The 19,055-nt window shown below is 43.4% G+C and overlaps 2 protein-coding genes across 2 annotated transcripts; both read right to left on the bottom strand.

Moving 5' to 3' along the window:
• Window positions 1–5,980: 5,980 nt before the first annotated feature.
• MIEF1 (mitochondrial elongation factor 1) lies at window positions 5,981–13,495 on the bottom strand (the record flags this gene model as incomplete). Its single annotated transcript, XM_083462353.1, has 4 exons — window positions 5,981–9,981; window positions 11,541–11,803; window positions 12,515–12,695; window positions 13,352–13,495. The coding sequence occupies 4 exons, from the start codon at window positions 13,493–13,495 to the stop codon at window positions 9,178–9,180; spliced, it is 1,392 nt and encodes a 463-aa protein (XP_083318479.1). The 3' UTR covers window positions 5,981–9,177.
• A 1,243-nt stretch (window positions 13,496–14,738) lies between these two features.
• Window positions 14,739–14,951, bottom strand: MIURF (mitochondrial elongation factor 1 upstream open reading frame; the record flags this gene model as incomplete). The annotated part of the gene is made up of 1 exon (XM_083462444.1): window positions 14,739–14,951. One exon carries the CDS (start codon window positions 14,949–14,951, stop codon window positions 14,739–14,741), a length of 213 nt encoding a protein of 70 aa, XP_083318570.1.
• Between the last annotated feature and the right edge of the window lie 4,104 nt (window positions 14,952–19,055).

The following is a 19,055-nucleotide window of genomic DNA, read 5'->3' as shown; positions in this document are numbered from 1 at the left end:
CTTGCCCTAGCATTACAAGGGAAATAAATCCTTAGCATTTGTGGCGATGAAATATTCCAGAAAGAAATTCCCGGTCCCTGGGCCAAAAATAAATTAATTAAAAGCTTCTTGTTTTGATACAGTACTTTAGAATCGTCTTCTATTTAGGCATGAAATGTCATTACTTTCATAATTCCACAGAGAAACTAATGTCCCTAACCTGGGTGAGTAACAGCATTTTTCCAGCCTTACAGCAACTTTATAGGATTATTATAATAAGTCTTACTGACAAAGACTTGTCCCTGGCAATTGGAGGGAATTGAACACAGCATCCCAAAATCTATACCCAGCATTACAAACAAACAAATTAACAATTTCTTTCTCTCCAATGTAAGATACAGAAAAATGGAATGTCAACACGTCAACACATCTCACCATTTCACAGCAAGCAAACAAACCACCAGCTCTAGCTGCTGGAAATTTCCCCCAGAGCATTCAAAAATCCATTGAATTTCCTATATCCCCAGGGGTATATAATCCTAGTGGATCCCCCCCCCCCCGGCATGGGGTGTTTTGCCACTTACCAGGAAATTATTTAACAATGACAACAGGTTTATGATCACTCCTGTTTCCAGACCTTCCTTCCCACAGAATACCCTGCTCCATGTGCTGAGCTGACAATAAACTGAAATAGCCCCATGGTTACCATGGAGGCCATGAAGTCCCACACTAGCTCACTAAGAGAATAATAATCCTCCAGACTACCTTTACCAGCTCAGTCAATGAGACTGTTGGGCAGCAGGAATCAGTATAATTTGGTTCAGGGATGGGAAACCTCTGGTCCAGGGGCTGGACTCTCCCCAAGCCACATCACTCCCTGGCCTTGCTTCATAAGCTAAGCATTTTCCCAGGATGGGATGTGCTCTTGAACTCTGATGATGCCTCTTGCTTGCCTGGATGGAGGCTAGAGAAGGATGTGTGAGTGTGTGTGTAGAAGCTAGCCTACTGTAAAAAGGCAAAACTCACTTTCATTGCTCCATGTCCTTTGGACTCTGGCCCCACCCACCACTGGTATGTGGCCTCCGGATAGTTGCCCAAAACATAATGTGGCCCTTGGCCTGGAAAAGGTACCCCAGCACTGGTGTATTTGTTCCCTCCATCTGCAGTTTATAGCAATCTAGAGTTGGAAAATAAGAGAAGTTTGCAGATATACTTGAATTAGCCTTACAAGGTGGAAGACCAAGGCCGCATTCACAACATGCATTTAAAGCACTATGATGCCACTATGATTTTTACTACAATTATAGTTAAGGGTGCTACAGTTTACTGGAAATTGTAGTTAAGGGTGCTGAGAATTGTTAGCAGTCTCCTATTCCCCTCACAGAGCTCTAGTTCCAATCCCCATTCACAGGGAACTCTAGGAATTGTACCTTTGTGAGGGGGTGTCAGATACTTGTCTCTACATTTATTAGAAACCGAGGAAGCTGCCTTATATCAAGTCAGACCATTGCTCCATCTAGCTCAGTATTGGCTACACTGACTCAGACAAAGATCCAGGAATCTCCTGCATGCACAGCAGATGTTCCCCTACTGTCAGGAACCAGACTGATGGGTATTGCTCTGAGGAAGAATGTGAGAGCCCCCCTCTCCCTCTGCTCAAGGGCCTGATCCTGATGTTCCTCTGGAGCAGGAGGATAGTATCGACCTAGAGCAATGGTTTGTGGAAGGACACAGTTCGAGAACTGACAGTTGGGCTGAGCTGGGAGAAGAGCAACCAAGGGGAGAGGATGAGGAAGAGAGGCAGCTTGTTGGATCTCCCTCACTAGAAAGTGTACTGCCCCTGAACCCTAGAGCCAGGCGTCTAGATAGGGTAGCCTCTCAGAAGGCTCAGTGGTGGAGGGATCACGTGGTGAGGAGACGGAAGTAACTAGAGGGAAGTGGGAGGAACTCAGTTGGGAGCACCTACACGGTGAGAATGGACGCTGAATGTTTGTGCTGTGTTCAATAAACCTCTGTTGCTGCAAAAGACTGCTTTTGCTTCGTGCTGTTATCTACAAAGAGGGGGAAGGTAAGCCTTGCCTGGCAGCATGACACCTACTGAACTACAGTCATTTTCCAGTTTAATAAATTGAATTTAGGCACCTGTAGACATTACTGCTTGTCATAGTTCATACCAAATGGCAGCTGCCTGGGTTTGAACCTGTAACATTATGTAAAGCAGATGCTCAGTCACTGAACTATGGCCCTTTCCTCCACTTGGGTGGGGGCAGCAGGACAGAGTTGTGTAAGACTCTGATGACCATCTACTCCATTGCTACAGTCCACATTTGGCCATTGGGCAGGAATGGAGTATTGCTACATTCAAGAAAATGCAAGAAGTGCTCAGAATTGTTCCCCTTAATCTACAGAGGGGGAAATCCTATGGAAAGCCCAGTTATAGCCGGTTAACACAAATAACATGTTCCTGTTTTGCATCTCGTTCTTTAGAAGCTGATATGCTTCATGAAGCATAACCAGTAACACAGCAAAAGGTCAAAACTGCAAATGAGTATTGGAATGTAAAGGGCAGACAGGGTTACAATTTTGTTACTTAAAACACAATAAAGGATCAGGTAAGGATGCAGTTGTTGTCGTACTGGGTTGCAATGGGATCCTTTGGCTAGTTTACTCCACCCACAGACACATAGTTGAGTACATTTCTACACTAGTTCAGAGCAACCATATTGTCACGCGATTCTTGGAATTACACAACGTCCCTCTTTCATGTTTCATTTTTCTTCACTGAATCACGATGAAAATATTATAATTACAACCGTAAGCAGAGTCTTGTGCTGCAGTGAGCTCACTGGGCCCAAAGGCACCAATACTTTGCTATTACTCCACTGCTAGACGGTTAATACAGCAGCCCACATGCAGCATAGAAAAATGTTTATTATTTAATTTAATGCCCTTATTTATTTTAATCCACCTTTCTCCAAATGCAGGACCCAAGGCGTAATAAATTATAACAAATACAACTAAAAACACACAAGAAATATAAATATCAAAGAGAATTTTTTTTTGAAAAGTAACCATGTTTTTTAAAATCACTGTTTTCCATTATTTTAGGGTGGTGGAAGGAAGCAGTTTGCCCCAGTTGCCACTCAACAAATTTAGTTGTTACCCAAATTATGGCAAAAAGAACCATCAATCCAGATGGTGATACTTGGGGAAAGGGGGTGGGGTTAAAAGACACAGATGTTTGATAGTGATACAGTAACTTAAGGGGTGTCAAAAAATGAAAGATAAATCATGCATTCAAAACATATATTCCATACCTGGTGGTCAGTCTTTCCCTCACTAGGCCAGGTAACTTGATTAGATTATAGACCAGGTGTAAGGAATCCTTTTCTTCCTGTTGAGGGTTTCTTTCCAAAGTGGTGGATGTAAAAAGGTAAAGATAAAGGACCCCTGACAATTAAGTCCAGCCGCAGATGAGCTTGTGGCGCTCACCTCACTTTACTGGCTGAGGGAGCCGGCGTTTGTCCACAGACAGTTTTTCAGGGACATGTGGCCAGCATGACTAAGCTGCTTCTGGAAACCAGAGCAGTGCACGGAAACACCATTTCCCTTCCCGCCAGAGCGGTACCTATTTATCTACTTGCACTTTTTGGTGTGCTTTCGAACTGCTAGGTTGGCAGGAGCTGGGACCGAGCAACGGGAGCTCACTCTGTCGCGGGGATTCGAACCGCCAACCTTCTGATCAGCAAGCCCTAGGCTCAGAGTATGGGCTTATTTGAAGAGGAGCCTTTCAGACCGTAATTGAATAACGCAGCTTATTGTGAAGTTTTCAGAGCCTACATACTGTATATGCCTGCTGTTTGGGTCCCTAACATACCATACAACATTGGGGATGTGATTACGAAGGCTAGAGTCCTTAGATGCCTTGGCTCTTCTGCTTTTCCCCAATCAAATAATCTCAGGAACAATAGTTGTAGCAGGTTCCCAACTTGTGTTGCCTTATGGGGAAGCAAGGCATTATATAGGAATGGTGACTGCCTGGTAAGGCAAGCAACATTCCTCTCTCTGCTTTCCACAGTGACAAGAAAGACTGCTAAATTGCTTACAAGCTTCCAGCAGACTGTTTCTCCATGTGCTCACATACGCCCCAACCATAAGAGCTGCAAACTTGCTTAAGGCTGCAATTCAATGCACACTTACCTGCAAGTTCAATTGAACTAAATGAGTCTTGCTTCCAAAAAGTATAGGATGATAAAGTTTAAAACAAAACCTGAGGTTTTCAGGGAGTTTAACTCCATGACTTACAATGCAGTCAGTGGCAGAGTAACAGAACTCACCTCACAAATGTTTATCATAAATTCAGGTCACGATGTATAGCAGCAGTGTACAGCTCAAATTAAAGAGAGCCATTTTCATTTTCCCCCAACGAAAGAGTTCCATATCACTGTCTTAAGTGGGGAGAGATGGGGAAAATCTTTCATGCCAACTGCGTTCTCTTTTTTAAACATTTCCCAATAACCCAATTTCTCAATAGTAATGCCAACTTAGAAGGGACACAGCATTCTAATGGATGAATTCCATAGCCAAAGAACTCCAAATTACAGTACATGTCAAGAAATCACCGATTCTATATTCAGAATTAGTAATGTGTATCATTATTATCATCATATGGTTATCAGACATCCCTGTTTCCCAGGGACAGTCCCTGGATTTACAAATCTGTCCCCAGACAAAATCTGTCCCCAGAATGTCCCCGGATTTCATTTAATGTCCTCGGATTTATATTTTAAGTGTTGTAGATTTATTAGTAGGGAATGAATGTTGCGTTATTGGTTCAACGGCACAAGACACATCATATAGGGACTTCCGGCAAGGCAAAATGGCGGGCGCCACTGCCCAGGGGGAACCGGGGATGCCCGGCACCTCAACTAGGGGAACCGCTGACACACACACACCCCCGCAACCCAAATTGAGTTGGGAGCAAGAGCACCCAGCCACCAGGCCGACTGCTCAGCGGCGCGCCGGGGCCATGAAAACACCAGAGCCAACGCAGGGAGGAGGAGAGAAGGAATAGAGAGAAAGGAGGAAAAAGAGGGGAGCCTCAACCTTGCCACCACCGCTGAGGAGAGATAGGAGAGCACCAGGAGGGCAAGGACACATGGCAGAGTCCAGGCCCGACCCGAGCCTTCTCCATGGCGGCTAGCGCTCCAAGAGAGCGACAGTGGAGATCACAGAAGATATTAGTTCTTAAAAAAAAAATTAAATAACTTTTCTTTTCTCTTTCCAAAAAAAAAAAAAGGTGTCCCTGGATTCTTTGGAAAAAAATCTGGTAATCTTATATTATCATATTTGGAGGGTAAAACCAAAACAGGAAGAGGGCACAGAAGATAGAAGCAGGAGATACCACCCTGGGCTCCTTTGAGATGAAGGGTGGGATAGAAATTTAATAAATAAAAAGCATGGATCTTAAGGACAGCAGGAGGACGAGCATCCATGCTAGGCATAAAAGCCAAGACCTCCAAGTTGTCCTCTCAACTCCTCCTTACAAACACACACCTTGACTTCTAATTTGCTGAGGTATTGCGCCCTTAAAAAACAAAATTGAACACTGAGTTGTGTGAGAAGCCAACTCTTGCAACCTCTGCACCAAGGTAATGTGACAGCTATCCTTTGTGGCATTTCCAAGTGTACAGAATAATCTTATTTGAATTTTTAAAAGCACACGAGGCAGCATGTTCTGCAGAAAAGTCTATAATTTTTTGCTCACTCCTTGCCAAGTTTTGCTCACAAACTAGCAAGTGCTATTTGAAAGCTGTATGCAGTTGTAGATGGATTATTATATGGTTTAAGTACATTTCTCCCTGTGGGCATTACAAGCTGATAGTTTCAAGATTTTATCAATCTAACTAGCACACAAAGAATTTTCCTGTCCCCCAGCATACAGAATGTGAAAAAGGCTATGCATCTTATGTTGTAGAGACATTCAAAAACAGCCACACAATTGTGGAAAAGTTGTTTTATTTCATAATTTCCACATAGTCACAGACCATGCACTAGACCTTGTTCTTCCAACTCCCTTACACAGTGTTAGGACTTGAGAGAGGCTGAAGTATCTAATTCCTTTCTCTTCAATATCTTGGACACACAGACACTAGAAGTCTACAATTTACATAATTAAGTTGTCGTATTAAGAATTTTAACAGGTTTGGAAGATCAGTAGTGGAGTTTGACAACAATGAAAGACTTCAAGTTGAGATAGATGGTCCCCACCCTGCAGTTTAGAGGCAAATCACATTAGCTGGTGTGACCTAAACATCAAGATAGTACGTTGATGCTTTCCCAGGGTTCAAGAATGCAGCAGCAGACTTCAACTTCTGGGCCTATGACAATCATTCATTTTATACCAAGGCCTCCCCATTCCCCATGATATGAGAAAGCAGCTAGACACTACTGGCATCTACAATTTGTTCTGACATTTCACATGAGTCCACAAGTGCTTAAGACCAAACCCTCCTAGATATACCAATACACATGCATTTTTACTGAATACTGGTGGCGGTGTAAACATTCTTCAGAATGAATCATCTAGTCACATAGCAGAATTGGTGCAGTATTGTTATAGCTGTCCCGCATAGCCTGTCCTGCATCCCCTGCCACAGAAATAAGGAATAGCCTGGGCATGCTTCTCCCAACCATCACCACTTTAAACTTTGTGTTGACTGTCAATAGCATGGTCTCTTATTTCCTACTCGTGGAATTATGTGCACCTACCATACTAAGACATGGGCTCAAATCCCTCGTCCTTTTTTAGGTGCCTCAAAGAAAGAATTCATTACTTTGAGAAAGGAACAGCTAAAGCAATTAAAGTGAATACTACAAGTGTGTCTTGCTGGCCTAAGCCTACATTCAATACGCATTTAGCTTCATGGCAACATGTCTTGGTCAAGGCTTCTATTAATTATGTTCCTAGTCAGTAATAAAGCATTCATTTTCTTAACTGAGCATGTAATGATATGCATTTGAGAAGCGGAAAAGCAGGAGAAACTATCCCTCCTACTCTCCTTGCAGGATCTCCCTGCTACCATGCTGCAACTTTGAAACAAGCAACAGAATGGTGGCAAAGAGGAAACTGGAGGAACACAGAAGAGGTCAATGTGGGGTTTCGTACAACTCTTAAAGTATCTATTCATGTTCAAATAGCAAGGTCTCCATCCCCCTAAAATCCGCATGCATCCATGGCAGCATGTGTGGCAGGAAGACTCGTACTGGAAGGACGGCTGAGAGATGAGTGAAAAACCTGGTCTTTTTCCAGGCTATGTATTACCAGACACCCACACACAACCTTTCAAGTCTTTGGCTGTAAATCTGGTGAGGCTTAAATAACCGCAACACTGTTTCTCTGCTGTGCAACAAATACCATCTAGCAGACAAAATTGAAAAGACAGGGTTTTTTTTGGGGGGGGGTACCCAGGTTAAGTTGGTATATAGATTAAAGCCTCCACTCTGGAACCACACCAAAGGCTTAACTTATTAACATAAGCACCACCTTTAAAAAAAAAAAAAGAACAGGAAAGGGCACTTGTTCCTTATACTGTACCTACAAATTATCTCATTATTTATGGTGCCTTTTCAGCAGCAAAGGTGAGCATTTCAGATGTGAAAACAGAGGAGCCATGCCTGCAAAATTACATACAACCATAGCAATGCTTGTCACGCAGACTCGACACACAAGAATCTCGCCACTTAGGGTACCCCCTGTTACTTTCTTTTTTGGTGATGGCAGCAGTAACAGAACCAAACATTCCTGAGAGATAAGACATTCACAGCCAATGCCCATTTCATGTCTGCAGAGCAGGAGACATAGCTAGAATGAGCGGCCACTCCCTGAGCTGTGCCATTATCTCAAGGAGCAGCCAGAGATGCAGAGCAGCATTGCGTAAATTAAAGCTGATGACTCCTTAAAAGCAGTAGGGGCAAGGTGATTAAGCGTGAAATGTGCCACCCTCTTTAAAAACGTATTAAAAGCACAATTTTACTTTTTATTCAAGCTTTCTTTTGCCTTCCTGTAGAACCTTCGTCTCTTGTTTCTAGTGACTAGTCATTTTATGGACCTAACGTTTGGCAGGTACAAGGTAGTGACCATTAATTCTAGCAATTGGGTGATGAAGGTCTGAACCTCAACTACTCCTCATAGCACACTCCAGCCGCAGTGCTTTCAACAAGAATTTGAATGTGCAAAACGGAAATATTTGAAAATGTGGCGCCTTACTTCCAGAGCTACTTGTTCTATGTCACAATAAAAGCTAAAGAATGTGTTTTCCCTAGCCGTTTGCATTTTCTTGGGCAGTTACCACTTGTAGTGGGAAGTGTTCTTGATAGCCACATACAGGAAACTGCTCTCCCTACATTCTTCTAGACACATTAAGGGTCTAGCGACAGTTTTGCAAACATGCATGCAATAAAAGAACCAAATTTGTATACATTGAAGGGCGTCAGATTGGCTGGGGAGTTTATCCCCAGTTTCCCAAAAATGGGGATACATTGGTGAGAACCTATGCAAATGTTCAAACTCTCTCTGGACACCCCCCCCCCCGCACGGCAAATATAAATACAATCAATGCACAGAGCTCACACAAATACATTCTCCACTATAAATATTTCTATTGAAACTTTTCATCCAGACTGCCATGCACTTTGGGGTGTGAGAGGAACAAAAACAAACTCCCACACACAAACCAACAATAGGGGACTGAATCCCTTGGGGGAAGAGGGCACAGAATCACTATATTTAGATGTTTCCAAAAATTGGCAGTAGGTTACTGGCCCAATCCCACACTTTCCTAGGTGGGAGTGAGAGTTTTCAGTGCAACAAGTCATAGCATATTACTGGGGTGGCGGGTTGCACAGGGTTGGGACAGGCAGTTGGGACCACAGCAAGGCCTTTCTAATAGACCGAGCAGCCAATCCACATAACTTCTTGCCCCATGAGACAATGACTATGCGGGTAATGGCACTGGACTAATAGCACCAAGAAATCTAATGGACCTCCCCGCTCTCACGGTATGATAAAAACGGAAAGAAAAACAGGACGAACTTGTGAAAAGAATGGGGCAGATTATGCATATCTCACTCAGGATGTGTCAGAGAGAACCTGTCGTGGGCAGGAAGCTCCAACACTGTTCTCACGTATAAGGCAGCTTATTCTGTTTGCAGGAGGACCTCTGGTTCCGAAAGGGAACAGTACAGAGTGTAACCCAACTCATCCACCTCTTCAGGAGTAAGCTCTGAAAACAAGTTCACCTTGGGATTCAAAGCGCTGGGAAGGACCCCTGCTTCCAAATAGCCAATGAGCTCTTTCAAGGCCTGCAGAAAACGGTCAGCGAGCATGTCTTGTGACCAGTCAGTCTCCTCCAGGTGCAGTATGACGTTGGTAAGCTGGCTGGCAGAAAGGTGACTCAACGCCGGGTTCAGCTTGCATATGGCCTTGAGGATCTTGAGGCACAAGGAACGGCAGCCAGAATCAGCCTGGTCTAAGGCCCGCAGGCGAGCTGTCTCTGCCGGCCGAAGACTGAGCCGCCACAGATTATCATATTGGGCCAGTCGGTGTGGTTTGGCTACCAAGACAGTGTCACCTAGCGTCACAGATGGCAAGAAGTCTATGAAAAGGCGCCGATCTCTTTCATACTGGACCTCCAATGTCAGAGATTCCAAGGGTGCTGCTGGACGGATCACATAGTCTAGGAGGGTCCCAATAGCTGGCCAGTTGATGGAGCCTGCCACAACTTTCTCAAAGGTGCTGGACACAGCCCTGGGTGAAAGGTAGCCCCCCACCACACAGCGGTCCCAGTAACTGCTACCACGAGGGAAGTATTCTGGGTTTTCCCGTCGTACCAGGCAGAAGCCAGGGATGTTCATAATGGTGTCTTCACCTGGAATGCAAGACCACAGGTTCTGTTCCAACACCAGAGGAACCATGAGCTGGATGTGATCAGCAGTCACAACCTGCCAGGGGGGAGAAAAAGAAGAGGTTTTCTAAGGCCCTTAAAAGGCCACACTATTTGGCTAAGGGGAAGGCTGGAATGCAAAGGAACGTTGAGCTGGGATCTCTATGATGCTCGGTGCCGTGCTAGAACATGCTGATGTATCAGAGGCAGCATTAGAAATAGTTCCTCATAAATTAGACAGTAAGAAGGAAATAAAAGCAGAGTTTATGCTTCAAAGAAACTACCACCTTATTGAGATGCCATTCACATGCTCAGTGATGATTTGCAGATAGGCATTCCCTGGATACAGATCAGAGACAGATGGGGGAGTTGCCTGAGTTTTAGTCTGCATGTAGGTGAAACTTACCTGATGTTTTTCATTCTGTAGAGGTTGTGCGATTTTTTTCTTGAGATGTTTTGAATATTTAGTCATATATAGATTTAAATGTGTTGCAACCTATCCTAAGCCCCTCAAATGGAGTGCATTTACATTAACTAAAGCCTGAGAAGAATGCTAAGAATATAAGAAACGAAGAAATGAAATTGCTTCCTCAAAATAAAACGTAATTGTTCACATTTATGGTGAATGCAATAAAAGAGCCAAGGGCATATAATAGAAAACAGGGAGCCATTCACTGAATCAGACCATTGTTCTATCTAGCTCACAATTGTTTATTCATCAACTGGCAACAAACATCCAGGGTTTTTCACACAGGAGTCTTTCTCAGACCTACCTGGAGTGGCAGGGACTGAACCTGGGACATTGCTGCTTCTAAGTTTTTATTGTCTAAAGCCAATAGACAACTATTTAAAAACTGAGTTTGACGAAACATGATACGTTTCTCCAAGGAAATCACCATCACCATTAGGTGTAAATTTAAGTTTTATCTAATACAAAATACTACACATAGAAGTCTTGATGTAGTGTTGAATCAAGTACGTCCATTCAGAATTGCTCACTTAAAGGCTATATGTTCATCAGGGTAGCATGAAGGAATGGCTCCCATGCCCATTATATATTGAAAAGAACAGAAGAGACTAAATAATGTAGAAGGACCATGCACAGTCAGGAACAGATGTGGGCGAGAAAAGATAGAGAAAGATTTGAATCTTGCTCAGTAGGAAAGAGAGGACATTAAAATTGCAAAAGGGAGGGAAAGTGCTTTACAGTGGTACCTCGGGCTACATACGCTTCAGGTTACAGACTCCGCTAACCCAGAAATACTACCTCGGGTTAAGAACTTTGCTTCAGGATGAGAACAGAAATCGTGCAGCGGCGGCAGAAAGAGGCTCCATTAGCTAAAGTGGTCTTCAGGTTAAGAACAGTTTCAGGTTAAGAACGGACCTCCGGAACGAATTAAGTACGTAACCAGAGGTACCACTGTACAGTATTGGGGAGAACAAATTATTTCCTATGCAAGATCAAATCACAAAAAAGCCAAGAAATCTGACCACAGACAATTCTAGGCACAAGAACATGATGCTGAGACAAACACCGGCAACAACGAAGTTTGCATGTTCTCTGTCTCTATCATGCCTATTGAAGAATATGTAAACCTTCCCACCCATCCAAATTACCTGCAAATCATCATAGAGGCTACCACTTAGGTACATTTCACGGAGAGGCATGTCTGGCAGCTTGGCACGGAGGAAACCACGCAGTTCTGCACATATATCTACAGCAGCCTGCTTGGCTTTCGCCTGCTCTTCTGTAGGGATGGCCACCTTCCTCCGGTAATACGCGAACAGCTTTTCTTGCAAGGACATTCGGAGGCGGGACTTCTTCAGCTCCACCTGGCTTTTCTTGATGGATGATTTCTGCTTTGTGGATTTGATCAAATCTGCCAGGATAGGTTGGAGAGAGAACAGCAGGCCTCAATATTGCACCACACAGGACTCATTAGGTACAAATTGCCTGTACTGAATTGGACCTGTATTGAATTTGGAAACACTGGAGATTAAATTATGTGAGACAAAAAAATCATTGACCACACTTTTAACCTTTCTTTAAAAGTAATGGCAATGTGCATCTTGATACAGACTGCAACAACACCCTTTAATTATGTCATTTTCCTGACAAAAACAGTCCAACCTCCTAGCTTCAATCTTCCTTATGAGGACAAACTGAAAAAAGTACCCATGTGCTTTTCCTGCACTTTGTTAGTGTTATGATGTAGTGATAGAATTTCTCTTATATATATGATTATTGTAATAATTTGGACAGTCTATTCTCTGTAAATTGCTTTGAGCACAAATATCTTTGTTGAAAGTACAGTGCAAAATAAACTGACTGATTTGAAAAAGATGCTCTTGTTCCCTGGAGATTTTCACATAAGGCACTAGAACTGTACTTGTCAGGAATACATTGGGTCAGTAGTATTCTTCCTCAGAAGAATGTGCTGGACTTACTGATCACTAGGCTCTCTTCCAAAACTAAGATCCTTTCTTAACTAACTGTTTTTAGACACCAGAAGATGTAAAGGTGAAAGGTTTACCTGTTTGGCAACCAACTTATGTAAGAAGTTGCACAAGAGTTACAGGATGTCCCTCACCTATATCAAAATCTGAAGAATCAGTGGGAAGAGTCTGCAGAGAGCGGCTAATATTAGTCTTCATATCTTGGTTCAGTAACCGAGATGATGATCCAAGCCAACTTGGTTCCTCCCAGCTTCTCTTTCCTGACTGACTCATGCGAGTGGGGCTGGCTGGAGCACTGATCGCCCGGTCATACATCTGAAGCAGTAAAGTGGGGAGACAAGAAATTAAGTGTATGATCCATTCAAAAGCCTTCATTTCCACAGCCTCCCTGTGTAGAACCCAATGGTGAAACCGTCCTGGAAGGCCTGTAAACTCCATCTTGGTAGTCAAGCAAACATGGGACTAATCAATGTGAGCTGTAAAATGAGCTTATCTGCTTGCTTTGAAGCCTTGGCTGCTGGCTTGGCTAGTTGGGAAAAGGGAAGCTTCTACCTGTCAGCTACCCACTTATCTGAGAGATGGCTGTGAGTGGGGAACAGGCCCCTAAGACCGTGTGATTAATTGGATTATTTCTGCCAGTTTATATAGCTTGTTTTCTGTACAAGCTATTAGCCCCTCAAAGACGAAGCATGGTGGTGCTTATAGCTTCAGCGTCCATCCTGAGGTGTAATGGAAAGGAATTCTATGTTGCCTTGTATGTCTCTTATATACATCCTTATAATAAAACATTAGAACTGATTACTCTGGTGTTTTGTGCATCTTTCTTTGGAATCCCTGCAACTGGGTCCTTCGGAGCACCAGTCAATCCTTCACTCTGGTCTGTATTTGGACCCACAGGACAGAAAACTCCCATTGCATCTTTATCATACCCCAAATCTAGGCACCCTTTCACTCACAATGTTCACTCTTACCCGCTTAACAGCCAAGGTGGCAATCCCCAGCATGGCAGCACCTCCCACACCCAGGACAAGTCGAGCATTGGACAATACAAAATCAATGGCTGTGCCAATGCCATTGTCATCCTTCTTTCCTTTGCGCTCTCCAGCGCCTGCCATTGCTCCTTTATGGGAAGAGAAAAACCAAACACAACTGTTAACATATTTCATTTTGCCCATTTGTCACTCTGTGCTTCCTGATTAAAGCTAGAATCTCACTCCGTCCCACTGGTGGTTACAAAGAACCTAATTATCCATTCTACCAAAGTTGTAATGGGATAACATGCTTCACAATCCTAAAGTCATTTGTGCGCACAACTCTGGCACAGCTTAGGCTGAGATTTCCCCAAGTCCTTTCAGTGAACTTCATGGCTGAATAAGGAATTGAGCGCAGCTCAACAACCAAACCCAAGTCTCTATCTTTTACTGCTAAATAAAAGTAAGTTCCTAAGGCAAATGAGAATATATGAAAAATGGTATGCTCTTTAAAAATGAACTCAAGACAAAATTATCAGTTTTCATAAACTGATTTCCAGATCATAAAAATAGTTGTAATAAGAAAAAGAAATAGATCTTTCCACTATGAAAAACCATCAAAAGCTAGATGGGAGTTTCCCCAACCTCTGCAGTTATGCATTTCTCTTGTTCTTACCACCAAATGTATAGGTCACTCCTTGCAGTGTGATATGCAAGCTTCCTGGAACTACTCTGGCTCCCATATATCCTAGTCATGTTTATTTAGTCATTCAAAGTACAGTGGTGCCCTGCAAGACGAATGCCTCGCAAGACGAAAAACTCGCTAGACGAAAGGGTTTTGCGGTTTTTGAGCTGCTTCGCAAGACGAATTTCCCTATGGGCTTCCTTCGCAAGACGAAAACGTCTTGCGTTTTTTGCAAGTTTGTTTCCTTTTTCTTAACACCGTTAATACAGTTGTGACTTGACTTCGAGGAGCAACTCATAGAACGCGGTGTGGTAGCCTTTTTTGAGGTTTTTGGTGATTTTTGAAGCTTTTCCAAAACTTTTCCGACACCGTGCTTCGCAGGACGAAAAATTCGCTAGACGAAAAAACTCGAGGAACGAATTAATTTCGTCTTGCGAGGCACCACTGTAGTGCTTTAGGACAGATCTACAATCATTTATAAAGATTCTGAATAAGTAAGAGAGCACATTCTGCCTGGAAAACAACCTACCTGAAGTTTACTGCATCTGTGAAGAATGGGGAATACTCCCAGGCAGGACACTTTTGGGATTCCTTTTTCAAGTTTTTACTACACAGCCAATATTGACCATCTAGCCCAGATGGTCAAAAGGGTTGATAAAAGGAAAGTGGTGGGAAAACAGGTGGGGGCAGGAAGGGAAGTCTCTAAACCAACCCCCCAAGTTTGGAGTGCAAGAAAGCCTGGCCCTTCTCCAGCTGTCTCTCCTTATCTTTGAGCTGCTCAAGATGTTGATTCTTGCGGAATTCACGCCGGATTGTGTCGAAGTAGAAATCACGGTCAGTATAGCGCAGGCCACGTCCCTGACGCAGCAGAGCACGATAGAGGTTCAGCACTGCTTCACGGGTCCACGCTGCCATGAAGGATGAGTGGAGGGCGGGCAAACTGAAGGCACACAGAATAAACAGAGACAATGAAACAATACAGTATTTTTGCAAATTATAATATTTAGCCAAGTCGTCAATTGTGTTTTATCCAAGAGGTAATAATATCAACAAATAAGAGAAATAAATCTATTTAAAGCTCTATCCATTACAACCTCCTGCAAAGTTATCCTTTATTTATTTTCTAAGCAAAAAACAGAGAAGACTCCACAAGACATAATAAAAGAAATGCCAAAAAAGTTTCAAAAGGTAAGGAAAAGCCTTTTAAAAAAATACAACCTATATTCACATCCCACAAAACTAGGTATGAAATCTCAAAGGGAGATGCAATCAAGCAGCCTGTGGCAGCGTTTCCTCTATCTAGGCCCCACAACTTAATCAGAAAGTTGGGTGGGTTATGGGGAAACATCATATATGTATTTTAAATGAAATTATTGTGAAGTCAGATTTATTAATAATTATTGTGACAACGTCAATCTCCTGGCAGACTTAAAATGAATCTTGAAATATAAAGTATATAGCAAAATGTTCTTGATAATAAATGGGAAAACAAAATAATAACGAAATGTGTACAGACTAACAAAACGTAAAATAGCACAATGAGAAGCATCGGAAGTTAGTGTTTATGGTGTGTATATGTTGTAGTGTGTATAGTGTGTGTGGTATATGCTGTATGTACTAAGTTAATTCTTATAAGTTATATGTAAATTGATGTTAATTGCTGTACAATAAAGGTTGTTTAAAAGAAGAAGACAGTAAGCAGCATCGGAATCCAGTGGATTTCGGGGAGGGCGGTGACGGCGACTGGCAGATTTCCCCTCTCCCTCCAGCCTACCCAATACAAATTATATACATATAATTATTAATATATATATTGAGTGCCCGATGAGGAAAATGAAAGGCCCTCAGAGGAAACTGGAACTCAAGGCATCAAAGAAGTCTTTCTCCCCTCCACTCCGAGCCGAGGGTCCGAAGGAAGAGCCCCGCCGGTCCCACCGAGTTTGGGGCTGCCCTATGGCTCTGGGCGTCTCCCCCGGAGGGAAGCGGGGGGTTGGGGCTAAGGGCAGGCACTTGCTCTCGGTACCTTCGCGGAGGAGAGGAGACCGTCGCGTTTCAGGGGCTGCTCGGAGCCCACCTCTTCCCGCTCCCGGCACAGCTCCCGGGGTCACTCGGCAAGATGGCGGCTTCTCTTCCGGGGCACGACCTCCTTCGCCATGGAAACTCCAAGAAGAAAAAAATCCACAAAAGACCCCGGCTTCCCGTTCGGCCCTGAGGCGGAGGGGCATCGATGGAAGAGGATTTAAATGAAGCAGAACAGGGCTGAAAACAAAACCGACCGACCCCCTTCCTGCGCTCTGAAATAATAATACCCTGTACTCCAAAAATTTTGCTCATTGAAGGCGGCTGCGCCCCTGCTGGGCTGTTTGCATATAGAGCCTCTGCGTCTTGGATGCTTTTATTAAAGGCTCTTTTTTTTTAAGGTGATGTGCAAAGCAAAGAGCCGAGCAACGGAGTTAAAATTAGGCATTAGACGTGTGTAAGTTGCATTGCTTATGAATTAGGAGTTCTCTATGGCAAGTCTGGGGTGCAGATTTATGCTTAGAGTAGACCTATTGAAATCCACGCTTCAGGTAGTAGTAACTTGGAAGTCTCATCCCCCCCCCCAGTTGGTCAATTCTTAAAGGTAAAGGGACCCCTGACCATTAGGTCCAGTCGTGGCCGACTCTGGGGTTGCGGCGCTCATCTCGCTTTATTGGCTGAGGGAGCCGGTGTACAGCTTCCGGGTCATGTGGCCAGCATGACTAAGCCGTTTCTGGTGAACTAGAGCAACACACAGAAATGCCATTTACCTTCCCGCCGGAGCGGTACCTATTTATCTACTTGCACTTTGATGAGCTTTCGAACTGCTAGGTTGGCAGGAGCAGGGACCGAGCAACGGGAGCTCACCCCATCGTGAGGATTCAAACCGCCGACCTTCTGATCATCCTAGGCTCTGTGGTTTAACCCACAGCACCACCCATGTTCCCCTGGTCAATTCTTAGGCATGACTAAAAAGAGGCTGCAGTACTAGCCGTGTCCACCCAGGAGGAATAATTGCCAAGGAATTCAGTGGGATTTCCTCCAAGGAAAATGGGTTGCAGTCTTCCCCATTCGTAAGAATAGAGCTGTTGGAAATGGTCCTCCTGCCCAGAACTGGTGGCCTGTGTGGTAAGGTTACCAGATTTATTTATTTTTTCAATGAATCCGGGAACACTTTTCAACTTCAGTCATAATGGATGGATTTTGTCAGGGGACTGATTTGTAAATATGGGGACTGTCCCTGGGAAAGGGGGACGTCTAGTAACCTTAGTGTGTGGTATAGTGGTTAGTGTCAGACTAGGACTTGGGAGACCAGGGTTCAAATGCCCATTTGGCTATGTAGCTCAGTGGGTGACCTCGGGCCAGCCACTTCCTCTCAGTTTAAACTTACCTCACAGGATTATTAAGATGAGCGTCGCAACCCTATAGTCGCCTTTGACTGGACTTAACCATCCGGGGGCCCATTACCTTTTACCTTACCTATTGTGGAGATTAGTAGAGGATGAGGAGAACCATGTAGATTATGTTGCCTTGAGCTCCTTGGAGAACAAGCTGGGCTTTGAATGCAATAAATAAATAGCTCTTCTACCCTTTATAGTGGCATCCTTTGCTCCTGTTTCAGAAGACTATGGAGGATGCATTTACTCTTCCAAGCCTTCCCTTCCTAGATCTCCCCATCATGTCTTTGGCTATGTGCCTGATCGAGGATAAAAGCAGCTGGTCTTTTGGTTTACATTGCTTTGTTGACTTGGGCAATGCAGTGGTAGCCTCTTGGCTGCTCCTGCTTGTCAGTGTTTTCAACCAATGAATGAAGTCAGAGCTATGATTTATAAGTGAGTTGGTTTGGATAGACATTTCTGAGGTCCTAAAGAGCTGCTGGTTTACCCTCCTGTTTACTGATTCTGCTTATTTCCTACTCCCTGGAATCTGTATTTTACTTCCTTTCCCCAGCAACCAGGATGCATCTTTCTTGGGCTGGGTTCACCTGACATTGCATAGTCCCTAGAAGTTTCTTTCTGCAAATCATAGTATACAATAAGTATGTTAAAGAATCCCTCTTCTTCCCAAAAGGCAAATGTGAAAACTTTGCAAATGGGCTTAGACACATCTCCTGTTTTGCAGGAACTAAAGACCAGGCACTCATTAAGAATTCACTGCATAGTTAACAATGGTATATACTGTATTTCTATCCAGAAGTATCTTTGTGTTTAATGAGGGTTACTCCCAGGTAAGTGGGCACAGGATGGCAACTGAGGCTTTGGTTTAGGGTTGACATTTGGGAGGGAAGGGTTCTTGTGTATTTAACAGCTGTATGGCAGAGAGAAATTCAACAGGTTAAAACTTTTTCCTGTGTGGAAAATACAATTATGTGGAAAGCTTCACCATGACTATTCTCTCTAAATTTGTGTTATGTCATGCATGCCCCCATGATAGTATTACTGTATAATTGATAAAAAATGAACTGATGTTTTAAACCTTTTCTAGTTGTATGGCTTGGGAAAAATAAGTTTTCAGTCCTAGGCCTTACTTCTCAGTAGGCATGGTTAGAATTGTGCTGTTCATTTTCTCCCCAGCTGCCCAAGAACAAATTGGTGGGCCTCTGCTGTGCGTATGTGCTATAAAACACACTGAAGTAATTACTTCCACTTTCATTTCCAAACAGTACAGTAGCTGTATTGATCCTTCAAACTAAAAACAAATTCTCTGTATATTCTTATCTGTGTGTAACCCCATCAAACTCAGTGTGGGTTACATCTAAGTAGAACTGCATAGGTTTGGGAATTCTAATATGAAGTAGTTAGGATGAAAATTGACGCAGATTTTTATTTTTATTCACACACACACACACACACACACACAGCGCTTTGTTGTGGTCCATAGACCCCAAAAAACATATTTATTATTGTCTATACTTACAGCCCACCCTTCATCAAATAGTCCCTGGGTGGGTTCTAAAATTGCCACAATTAAACAAGTACAATTGACATTTAAATAAATAAA

Source organism: Podarcis liolepis (assembly GCF_965112155.1).
Source record: "Podarcis liolepis genome assembly, chromosome: 10".
NCBI classification, from domain to species: Eukaryota; Metazoa; Chordata; class Lepidosauria; order Squamata; family Lacertidae; genus Podarcis; species Podarcis liolepis.
This window is presented reverse-complemented; position numbering and strand designations above follow the sequence as displayed.